Genomic DNA, 12,187 nt, shown 5'->3' on the forward strand with positions numbered 1-12,187 from the left:
GTATTTAGTAAACCTACTGGACTATGCTATGTAGGTTTTATATTTTGGTTCATGAACATCTTTAGTAGAGGGTATGGTCATTAAGATTGAGTGTCATGTCTGTGAGGATCATGTGATGTTCATGATCAAGTTAGTGCCTCTATAATGAACTTGTTGATCTGCTTAATAAAAAACCTTTGAACTCTCCTATGTTGTCATATATGAGCTTGTTTGTCAACCCCTATAATGTTCTTTGTTATTTCCTGTCATATCGTATTGATGCATGAGTTTTCTTATCTCCGTCAGTGTCATGTATATTAAGCTGGAGTTGTTCAGTCCATTTAACATTTTATTTGTTGGAGCAGTTTTATAATTGGCATGCTGTTTGTTGTTCCTGTCTATTTTGCTGGAGTAGTTCAACTCCACAGATTAGTGCATTGCAAACTGTAGCAAAGAGCACAACTAAGTTCAGTTGATTCTATGGTGCACAGCACAACATATCTCATTTCACATCAATTTTCATACCAGCACACATCACACCTCTGCTCAAATATCATACAAGAAAAGCGTAGGGAATTAACACATCACTTCATATTTCATTACATAACACAACCCAGCAAGCATTGCATCAGTTCAAGACCAAAAGCTACAGCCATGATAGCTTACACAGCTACAGCCATATCAGTTCACATAACTATAACCATCAGCTCTTCCTAATGCATAAATTGAAAACCAATAGCTGCAACCATCGGTGCATCAGGACATCACTACAACCAACAGCTTACATCACATAGCACCTACTCCCTCCGTTCGGAATTACTTGTCTCGGAAATGGATGTATCTAGAACTAAAATACGTCTAGATACATCTATTTTCGCGACAAGTAATTCCGAACGGAGGGAGTAGCTTACATAGATACAGGAAAGTAACTAGAACATTGGCGTTACAGAAAAACAGGGCACTTCTATAGTCGTCAAACACCAGAGCAGCCAGCATCGCCTCCGGTGCCGTCATCCCTGCCACAGTAAGTCGCAAAGTGATGGTTACGGGGGAGCTCGGCGCCTGCGGCCGGTAGCCATGCATCTGGCAGATGTTCCGTGAGTACAAGGGCGCCATGGGAGCATTGCAGACCTTATGCACGAGCATTGCAGCCAGCCTCAGCTCGCCACTGCTGCCGCCGATGGCCCTCGCCCCCGAACCAGCCCACAGTAGAGCTTGCCCGGAGCGTACAATGCCGGCGTGCGTGTGAAGAGCAGTTGTCCGGTCTCCGGCCGGAGAAACTGCTCGCCGCGGCGCCGCACTAACTGGACAAACGAAATGGAGAGCAGTCCTGCGGTTGAAACGACGCCGCGTTCGACGGGGGACCCGTGCTACCACACACGCTTCCGCCGACGCCGGCCATCGCAAGAAGAAAGCGCATAGGATTAGGGATTTGAGAAGAGGGGACGGAAGACAAATTGGGGATTTTCTTTTTGTTTGGGTGTGCGCCTCGTCCCGACTCGAGCCAGTCGGTTCGGCTGGACCACCTATACATGCTGACGTGTAAGGGGAAAAGGGCCAGACGTATGCAACGGCGTACATAGGACCATCTTTGTTACGTATTCGCAAGTCGCAGGACTGTATTGACACGTTTCGCGAGTACGGGGATGGGTTTGTTACAAGCCAGCGAGTACAGGGAAGAAACATGCAATTTACTCGGGTTATTTCATTGTCGTGGAAGGGGCAGATTGGTTCTCTGCTTGGTACGTTTGTGAGGGGGCGTCGCCGGCTTGCTGGTTTTGCGATGAGTGATCGGGTGACCACTTTCTCCGTCTTCCCCGCCGGGCTCCTTGTGGCGATGGATTCGCGGTGGAAGCCCGATCTTGTGCTTGTGCTAGGGGAGAGCCGAGCCAACATGAGCAAGGTAGTCAGAAAATAAATAAATATCCATTTCAGTGTATATGGTCAGATAGTCTGTTTGGTTTATGTTTGATGAAAACCGGCTATACACCCGAACGCAAGCAGCCAGTGATAGAAACGTCTGATAGTCCTAACTTGAAAGCTCCAAGTTGTTGCATGGGGAATGAAGGATGGAGTTGCAGTGATTCAACATCCCTTTGACCATCAAAAAGCACAACTTGGGGCGCTACGTGGCTAGTGATATGATATCCTCGGTTAATGTCGTCTCGCCCTGGAGCCAAACGCCCATTATATTGCAATCAGCGTCGTCACACTCACACACGGATGAAAAGAAAAGACTAGAATCTAGTAGACCGAAAGCATGATGTAGACTGAACATTAGCCCGAGGCAATAAATGGTTGGAGTCCATCATTTGAGTCGTTCCTATCAGAAACCACCAGAATCAAAAAGTCTTGGGCGTGATGTAGGAGCGAGGCGCGACGCAGCCAGCGGTGGTCGGCGGCGTGGTAGTGGCAACCGACGAAGCCCTCCACCACGGCACCACCGCCAGTCGTAGTGCCCTTTGCTGCGTTCGCTAGGCCCTGTGGGCTGTTTTCCGCGTCCGCGTGATATGCTCCGCGAAAAGTTGTGGCCGGGGTAAGCTTAATTAAAAGCTATTATTATTATTGTTGACAAAAGTTTAGATTTGATGCAAAGCAACTTCTCCGCCCGCCAGAAAAGGGTGACAACTGACAACAAAAGAACGACTCGTCTGGAGCTGGGTGTTTTTTTCCTTTTCTTTTTGAGGTGCTGGGTGTGCTCTTGGAAAAATTGGCCTGTACTTTTATGTGTCAGCCTAGCACTAGGGACAGCAACAGCCCGTGAGCGATCGATTCGATTCGAGGGCCTCCACCACCACCACTCCGGATAATGTTTTCTGCTGGGTTTCCCTCTCGAGGGAATAGTGCGGAGCCGGAGTGCGTCCTCGGCCTCTGCCTCGCACGGACCGGAAGCGCACAGATGCGCCTAATAATGGCCGCCCGTTTTGTCTTGTTCTTTACCGAAGCCGAAACCGATCGCCCGAGTCCCATTCCCACCCCCACCCACTCCCTCCAATACCGGCACCGGCCCTCCTCCTCCTCCTCCTCTCTGCGCGATCCTATTGATCCTCCCCCGCGCCGCACGTACGTCTTCCGCGAGAGAGAGAGGCGAGTGGAGAAGGGAGTCGAGGAAGAGGACATGGCGGCGGCGGTGAGGGTGGACAAGGCGACGAGCGACCTGCTGCTGGGCCCCGACTGGACCCTCAACATCGACATCTGCGACGCCGCCAACTCCGATCACGGGTTAGTTCGCTCCCTCGGCCTCCTTCCTCACTCCTCGATCCCTTCCCGCGCGACCGCTCAAAATCCGATTTCTCGATCGGTTCCTTCCTTCACGCGCAACCGCAGCACGAAAAATCCCGTTTTCGCCGGTAGGAGCCACAGTACCACTTCCTCGCCTTAACATCCCAAATGGATCATCGCCACGCGCCAAGGCTTGTTAGGTCTGTAAAGATGGCGGCTTATCCCTTGCACTAGACTAGACATGTTTATCACCCCAAAAGAAACTGCACTAAGACTAGACATGTTTCAGTTCAGGAAAAGCAGAGCATCACATGTAGTAGTGGCGAACTCTGAAAGATGGACCTCATGCTTAGTATGGTGCTCTACATTGGCTAGCTGTCCAGGTTAAGGCACACACCAGGACCTCTTGGTCTAACCGCTGGAGCTCTAGTAGACTGCCATAATTCTTTCTCTAAAAGATTTACTGCACTAGACATGGACATCTGAGCCGTCACACCATTTTAATTATTTCCTGCATTGACTAGTCTGTCGCCAGGTTTAAGGTATTGACAAGGTTGGGTAATCCTACCCCACACATCAGCAGGATATATAGGTCAAGTGACTGATGCATTTTGCTGCTCAGAAAAAAAAAATGTAATCAATCAAATAAAGCACATATTCACACCTACTTTCTCAAGGACCATGCTTCAAATACTTTTGAAACCAATTTATGATACCACCTGTCACTCTTATGGGCGAGCTTCATCACCGCTAACCAAATATGTCATGGTAGCTCTCATCTGCAACATGCTCCAAGTGGTTACAAGTTTGCAGCCTGATTTTGTGTGGTCACGACATTAATGCGAGACAGGCGCAGAGAGCAGATTATCTGCTTAAAAAATTTCCGACTTCTTTCCTATGAAAGTAAATAATTGTTTGTGCTTACAATAAAGCAATGATTCAGGCAAGCAAAAGAGGTGATTAAAACTCTGAAGAAGCGTCTTCAACACAAGAATTCATCAGTTCAGTCTCTTGCATTGACGGTACGTTTCTCTGCTTGACAGCTTAAGTAAAATTTTAGCCCTGCTTTGTTTGTGCTTGTGTGAGAATACCATGAATTGGGATTGCAGCTGTTGGAGACTCTGGTGAAAAATTGTGGGGATCATGTGCATTTTCTGGTTGTAGAGCGCGGTATATTGCAAGAAATGGTCAAACTTGCCAAGAAAAAGGTTAGTGTTCTAATACATGCTGTTGTACAGTTTGTTCTCCAGAAAAGCCACTGAATCTTTATTTTCTGAATCATGGAACTAAGAACTACAGTATATTATGTAGGTAAAATTCCTTCCATCTTCTGGTAAATACATGGCTTCACACCCTATTTAACATACTCTGAGTTGACATGAGCATAATCATGAGATGCATTAATGTTTTGGAAGACACATACATATGTTCTTATCCGGCCAATGTCAAAAAATTGACGTAGCTCCATGGCTTTAGACCGATTAGTTAAGGTCTGAATTTTTGAAACAGACAAATCTCAGGTGGTCACGGCATCATGGCTAACTGTAGATCTTTTAAATTTGCACTCCCGGCACTGCTACCTGAGGAAACTGAGATATGCAGGATTTCTTCTCAAACTTATTGGGTAGTAATTTTGTTTTTAAGTTTTTCCCCTTTTTAATCAAATTCATAAGATCTTGACGTTCCATTTGGCATCCATGTGTATTCATCCAATCTTTGCTCTTACAGTCAGTGAACTTTCTAAACATTACATTTACTATGGCTCTCTGTCTAATAAATTCTAATTACCATATGTATCATAAATTTTGTGTTCTCTAAAAGTTCGTTTTTGTGGTATTGATTAAAATTCTTCAGTATAACTACAGGCAAATGTGCAAGTGAGGGACAAAATTTTGACACTCCTGGATTCCTGGCAAGAAGCATTTGGTGGGCCTGGTGGGAAGCACCCTCAGTTCTACTGGGCATATTCTGAACTTAAGGTATTTTTATTATCTGCTAAACCATCCAGAACAACCTACACTTCATGACACACCCTTTTATTCTTCAACTTTCGAAAGTCACCCATCAGATATGTGAATCTGGTACATAAAGTTGTTCAACCCTGTATCATTTTCTTTGGCATGTCCCAATGAGCCTCTTTAATTGCAGCAATCTGGTTTAGAATTTCCTAGGCGCTCACCTGAGGCAGCAACAATATTCGCCCCTCACCTTCAACCAGGGATCGGGAGTCCAGTCAATTCATCCTTGAGAGCTGATGGGATGATTTCATCTAGTGGCTCTCCTCTGAGGTAACCATTTATTATATATTTTTATGCATCTTTTGTGTGCTCCATGTTAGTGTCTGAGAAAACGGATGAAATGTGTTCCATGTTATATGACATATTTTTATCTGTTTAGTTTGTCAGACCTGCAACGCATTTTAAGTGCCGCGGAGCTACTAAGTGAGATGCTGAGAGAAGTGGATCCAAATGATCATGAGGTATATAGATTTATTATGTTTTTTCTTCTCGCTGTTCTTCTATTTCTTTATTCTTTTGCAGAAGAAAGAACTTAATTAATTTGGAACAGTACTATTACAATGGTTCTGAAGCAACTCGAACACACACATCGGAGCCGTGAAACACAGAATGCATAGTCCACTAGGCTAGTTCAGCCAACAAATGAGCTACTCCATTAGTCCATGGTTCACTTGAACTTCTGGCGACAAGTGCATGGCAGATTTCGCCAATTCTCAGTATGCTTGACTCCAATTTGATTATTCTCTAGCAACCGCTATGAAATTCTCACTCTTGTACTTTGAGCTCTTTCCAAAAACAAAACTGCCCAACATTGATCGGAGTGAACTTCCGACTCCTTGCTTCTTGCTTTTCACCCTTGCCCTTCCAGCTAACCCCTCCTGATCGGCCTGGCGAGGGCTGGGGGCGACGCGGCCTGGCGTTCCTGGGCATCGGGCAGGCAGCGAGGTGACCAGCAGCTCTTCTCATGGGCGGGTGGAGGCAGGATAGCGGGTGGTCGGTGGAGTCCTAGGCCTCGGACGGTGGTGGCGGGGTTATGCGTGGAGAGCCGATGGGGCGCGGGGCTGGCACAGTGATTGCGGCTGCTCGACGGCCAGAGTTGCCGGCTGCCTTGGCGGGCCCCCATCTGGATCTGGGATGCCCAGATCTGATGGGGTGGCGTCCGCCCTTCCCAGGTGCGTTGGTTGGCAGTAGGGCGGCAACGTGGACTGGCCACCGGTGCGGGAGTTTGACGTGGTCCTCCTGCCCGGAGTTCGTTGCTCCTCGCCCTGGAGTCGATGCACGGCTTTGGGCCGCCTCCGTTCCGGCCAAGGTAGGAGCTTGCGGTTCGATTGGCATCCTCTCGTTATAGCGTTGGTGAAGGACCGTGCTGCGCTGGCAGTCATCAGTGTCGTAGGCCGCGGATTTGGAGTCGTCGGAGTTGATGGCTTGACAATGGCCGTTGGCAGCCACTGGGTCATGCCCCCCCGGTCCATCGGGATTGGTGGGGACCTCAGGCGTGGGTGCCCCTATGGTGGCGGCGCTGGCCCGGGCCTAGAGGCTGATGCCGGGCTTTTCCAACTGCGGCTTGTTCACTGTGAAGTGGACGGTTGGCAATTTCTCGTGGCATGGACGCTAAGGCGGTGGTCCTGGAAGGTGGTCCACATGGTTGGCACTCCGGTGGGCACCATGGTGGCAGTGGTGGCATTGCCTCTTGATCGTGTGGCGGCGAGAGGCATATTGCAAGGTGGCTCGGGCGTGCTCTTGGTCTCCGTGGTGGCGCCTCGATCCGAATCTAGGGATCTGAGCTCATCATGCTTCTTCTAAAGACCTCATGGTGGCATGCGGGAGCTACCGAGCGAAAGCTCTGCACTCTGGTGCCGACGATGCGACGCTTGTGGGCAACACTCTCTTCTTGAAGACATCGTCGTGGTGTTCCCCTCCATGTCCGGGTTTTGGGTGAAAACCTTTGTCCATTGTGGACTCGACAGCGGCGACGCGAGGCGCTGACATCCTTCATGTGTTTTCGGTAGCGTAGTCGCGTGCGGTGTACGTGATCCGATCATCCTGGGATCGACTTTGTAAGAGGGCTACCTCTCGACCTTGTATCGTTCGGCCGTGTACTTTGTTCAGTTGTTGCTTTATATACAAAGCGGGGGTTCAATACAAAGGCATTGAGGTCCCTCCCTCCTCTCCCTCCCGCGGGCGCCGTCGGGGGGCAACCCTAGCGCCTCCTCCTCCGGCCCTCCGCCCCGTCTCCCCCTCCCTCGCCACCGCCTGGGGCGCCGCCGGCCAAAGGCCGCGTGGCCGAGGCGGCGGCGGGGCGGTTCTCCCCTGCGCGCGGATGGATGGCGTCGTGGGTCGCCTCCCTCCTGCCCGCGGCGTCGGGTCCCGGCCGGCTCCTGCTCCGGCGCTCCGCCCCGCGCCCTTGTGGCCCGCCGACGGCTCCTCCTCCCCCCGCGGCTCGTGGGGTCTGGTGGACTCGGGCGTGCTGGCGGCGGATCTGGGCGTCCCGGCCCAGTTCCGGTGGTTGTTTTGGTCTCCGGTGGCGGGGGTGGCTGGCGTCCCTGTGGAGGTGGTGGTGTTGCGGCCGGTGTCCTTGCTGCTCCTGTGCGGGGTGGCGGGGCTTTGGGTTGTTCTGACCAGGGCGTGGAGGCGCAGGTGATGTGGTGGTGGCAGGTTGATTGCGGCGGCGGCCAGATTGTTCTGGCGTCGGCTCGTCTGTAAGTTGCCTGTGTCGACCTCCGACCCCTTTCCTCGGTGTCCGTTCGCTTCTCTCGCCGGAGGGCTGGCCTTCTCCCGGCTGCGGTCCATCGACCGTCTCGCACTCGGTGCCGTAGGACCGAGCTGGTCTCGCGCCCAGCAGCAGGCCCGGCCCATCTCGCGCCCGGCAGCAGGACTGCGCTCGTCTCGCGCCCGGCAGCAGGACCGGCCCGTCTCGTGCCCGGCAGCAGGACTGCGCTCGTCTCGCGCCCGGTGTAGCAGGACGGTTCGATGGAGACTTGTTGTGGCCGACCTATTGGGTCTCGGCGCTGGGACCGGCCAGGGGTGCGGAAGGCCGATCCTTTCCGCCCGTCTCTGCGGTTGGGGTAGCGGTGGGGCTCGGGGGACGTGGTGTCAAGGTCTTGGATTCCGGGGCGGCGGCCCTGGTGGTGGTGGCACAGTGCTCCTGGGCAGAGCTCGTGCCTCGGTGCTGCCCGGTTGCCACGGCCGTGTGGGCGGCATGGTAGCCGGGGTGTGGCGTTCGGTGGCGGTGAGGGTTGGCCGGGGTGAAAACCTACTCTATCTTCGGACGGACTGGCGACGGCGTAGATCGCTCCCTTCTTGAAGGCGTCATCGCGGCTATCATTGCCCGTCGTGTTGCTCCAGGGGAAACTCTGATCCTTGGATCGGGCGGTGGCGGCGCTCCGGTGTCGTATCCTTCTTGAAGGCGCCGCCTTGAAGCCCACGGTTCGTCATATGCGGCTTCACTTCTTCGCGGTGGTGTTCACGGCTGAAGCCCCCGGCGGCTCTTGTAGTGCTAGGGAGTATGCTGCGCCTATGTATTCAGCCTTGGGTGTGTGTGTGCGATTGTGTTGGGTGAGTGTGGTTGTATCAGGCACTGTTGGTCTATGCTTTATATATAAAGCGGGGCGAAAGCTTTTTTCGGTATACAAAGCGGGGCGAAAGCCTTTTTCGATATACAAAGCGGGGCGAAAACCTGTTTCGAGAGATTTGACTAGAAAGTAATGTTGAAATCCAAGTCTACGTCGCAAGTTTCTCGCCCTTTACTTCCGCTGTCTTGTTTCACGAGGGAAGAGCAGTGTGGGATTTTTGTGCCCCCACAAGGCAGAGTAGCTCCTGAACTGTCCAAAGGCACCACAATCCTCGACAGCTCTACCCAAGAAGATTCATTGCCACCATGGATCCTGCATCAGTGAGGAAGCAGGAGGGTCGTTGCTGGTGTTGCCATATTAGAGAAAACCATGAATACAGAGGTAGAATAACCACCACCAAGGTGGGAAAAGAAACCTGTCGCCACCATTCCACCATTCCATATGTGAGAGGGACGATGAAACACCTGTGAGCACGCCGGGGAGGAGAGGACAACGAACGAGTCCGGCCAAGGTAATGAGATCCACCAAGGAATCCACCTGCTGACATGTAGTCTTTCCCGAGCGGCCGTTCACGTGGGTCACGGGCGTGAGTCACTGCTATGTAGTACAACCCTATTGTTGGTACTAATTTGTTTAGTGTGGTCTGTTGTATGCTCAAGAGCACTTTTTGCATCCAACGTACATGAGTCTAATCTTGAGGGTTTGAAATGATTTATTGTTCCCTTGTGTTGGTCACTACACATGCAAATTTCTAAATCACAGAGATGTTTGTCATTTTAGGCTGTGAATGATGAAATTATCGCGGAACTTGTGAACCAATGCCGATCATACCAGAAAAAGATCATGAGTTTGGTTAGTTCAGTGAGGTACGTGCTGTATGAACATTGTCTCCTACATTCTCGCATCTTATTACTGTGGCAGCAGTCATATCATCTTTTGCTATTAAGGGCATATTTGGTTTAAAGAATTTCTGTGTAAGTTGTAAGTTGTGTGTAAGAATAATCCGATGTTTCTCCACACAACCTTTCACTCAGATTGTAATTCTGTTTCAAATTAATAACGATCAAGATTCTCCGTCGAAAAATTAAACCCAGACCGAAGTCAAGCTTATTATTACCTGGACACTCCCCTTACATAACATGACAACGTTAAGTAGTGTCAATCACTGTTCAGAGGCAGGGATCATTTTTACAGAATGACAGCCGCAATTCCATATAAATTATCTGACGTTCCTGTGCTGCATTACAGTGATGAGGACCTCTTGAGCCAAAGTCTCGACTTGAACGACAGATTGCAAATTCTGCTTTCCAAACACGATGCAATTGCATCAGGTTCCCCTCTACCGGGTGAAGAAACGGATGTGTTGAGTGAATTACCCAGAGGGACCACTACAACCCCTGCAGTAAGAGTTGTTCCCGAAACTGCCATTGTACCAGCTTTTGTCTTGGATGATGAAGAGGAAGAGGAGGAAGATGATGAGTTCTCTCAGTTAGCTCGCAGGTCGTACTAAATGACCGATCTTTATTGTTTCATACTTCGTTCAGTCTATCTTGCATGATTCATTGCTGACGATTAATTGTGATCAGGAATTCGAGATTCAGGTCAGCAAATGACAAGAGCGCCTCTTCAGGCGTAGGCGCATCATTGTCGTCCACGCAGGATGGAACGGCAAGCTCAGCAGCTTCTGTGACCACTACAGCATCACCATCTACTTCAAGCAGTGCATTAGCATTGCCTGATCATCTAGCTCCTATAAAGACTTCTCCAGAAGACAAGATTATGAGCGACCTTCTTGCGCTCACCATAGTGTCAGGCCCATCACCTGAACCTGCCTTGCATCCTGGTGGTTCCCCAACCAGTTATCATCCACAGCCTCATTATGTAGGCCCAGAACACACAGCTGCAGCGCACAATAGCTACGTCGCTCCTTGGGCTCAGCATCAACCTCAAACTGCACCCATCAAGCAGCAGCAGCAGGAGCAGGCACCACCACCTCAACCACAATTTCCTTACAACCCATCTCCTTACCCGCCGCCACCATGGGCCCCTCAGGACAACACCGAGTCAAACCCTTTCGTGGCATCTTCATCGCAGCAACTTTCAACCTCCAGCTCGCCTCTTAAAGTACCGTTGAACATGAGGCCTCTACAGCAATCACAATCTTTCGGCGTACCGCTTCGAAGTGCTGCGTCAGATTCACCGACAAACAAGAGCCTGAAGCAACCGATGTCTGCAGGGTCTCGCCGGCCGTCTTATGTTCCTTCTAACAAGTTCTTTGATGATCTGCTCGAGAGAAATGCGGATGGCACTCTGAAAACGGGCAGCACGGTAATTGGAGGCACGTCCAGTCCATACAAACCGTAGCAATGCCGGTGGAATCAATATATGAAAGAATATCTGTCTCTGGTTCATACAAACCAATAATAAGCTGTAGTGATGACAGAGGACTTAAAATATGAAAGACTTGCTTTGTTTGTCTTCATAACTGCTACGAGTCCATTTGATCCGCAAACTTTGTTACCCAGATTGATTTGCTTGATGCTTCTTCGGAACATCTGAATACGTCATGCCTACGTGAAAGCATAAATCTCTTCTGTTGTGGAGGAGTTTTTGGTGGCAAAATATGTTTGTGCACTTCAAATAAGACGCCATCCCGAGTTTGATGCTATTTCTGCAGCTGGTTTCTTATTTTTCTTGGACTGGGCAGTTGCAGAGAAAAAAAAGGGGTGTGCTCTGAAGGCAGTCTTTTCCTTTATATTCATATCACCCCTTCAATCTCCATTAGGCTGAAGTTCCAGTTGAAGAAGTTGCTTCAGGTGTTATTTTATTTATTTTATTTTTGTAAGCCAATTTTGTTTGGCATCCATTCTTGACCGTCCTTAACAATTAATAATATATGGCTGCAAGGGAGGGGAGAGGGTGTGGAAGAGACGGAGAGATGAGAGGAATTGATGGATTGTGAAGAGAGATACTTAGAGCATGGTTAATAGTATAGCGCTGGCTATATGATCTTGTCCCATCATCTATAGTCAACCTTATAACTGACAAGTACAATAGTTGCATATAAATATGTATCGCTTTTTTGATACATGGCTCATCTTACTCTCATAACATGTCTACGAGCGTGTGCTGCAGCCGGCTGTTAATCAGTAGTCCGCTTATCTTCTCTCTCCTTCAACTTATCAAAATATAATATTTAAAGGCTTAAGTTTGCCTACATCATCCTATTGTACTTGCTCTTATGGTGCCTATTTAATGTGGTATCTAATGCTTCAATTAACACCTTGGCTAACCAAAAAATTGGGGCCATGTTCGGTCTAGTTGCAGAAGCTGACATACGTCCCTGATCAATCGATATAGACTTCTCCTATTTAACGTGTAGGTCGACAATTGTCG

At 49.8% G+C, this 12,187-nt stretch overlaps 1 protein-coding gene across 1 annotated transcript; it reads left to right on the forward strand.

Annotated features, from left to right (window-relative positions):
• Window positions 1-2,853: 2,853 nt before the first annotated feature.
• Window positions 2,854-11,459, forward strand: LOC119336644 (TOM1-like protein 4). The gene is made up of 9 exons (XM_037608700.1): window positions 2,854-3,201; window positions 4,145-4,223; window positions 4,311-4,409; window positions 5,067-5,180; window positions 5,350-5,489; window positions 5,599-5,680; window positions 9,572-9,657; window positions 10,040-10,291; window positions 10,378-11,459. Exons 1-9 carry the CDS (start codon window positions 2,879-2,881, stop codon window positions 11,153-11,155), a joined length of 1,953 nt encoding a protein of 650 aa, XP_037464597.1. The 5' UTR covers window positions 2,854-2,878; the 3' UTR covers window positions 11,156-11,459.
• Window positions 11,460-12,187: the final 728 nt, after the last annotated feature.

The sequence above is a fragment of the Triticum dicoccoides genome, chromosome 7B (assembly GCF_002162155.2).
Source record: "Triticum dicoccoides isolate Atlit2015 ecotype Zavitan chromosome 7B, WEW_v2.0, whole genome shotgun sequence".
Taxonomy (NCBI): domain Eukaryota; kingdom Viridiplantae; phylum Streptophyta; class Magnoliopsida; order Poales; family Poaceae; genus Triticum; species Triticum dicoccoides.

Excerpts from the sequence above, each read along its gene's own strand:
- LOC119336644 (XM_037608700.1), top strand. The coding sequence starts at position 2,879 with ATGCGCCTAATAATGGCCGCCCGTTTTGTCTTGTTCTTTACCGAAGCC. Across the intron at positions 4,410-5,066 it reads TCAAACTTGCCAAGAAAAAG|GCAAATGTGCAAGTGAGGGA; the intron begins GTTAGTGTTCTA and ends GTATAACTACAG. Across the intron at positions 9,658-10,039 it reads AGTTTGGTTAGTTCAGTGAG|TGATGAGGACCTCTTGAGCC; the intron begins GTACGTGCTGTA and ends GCTGCATTACAG.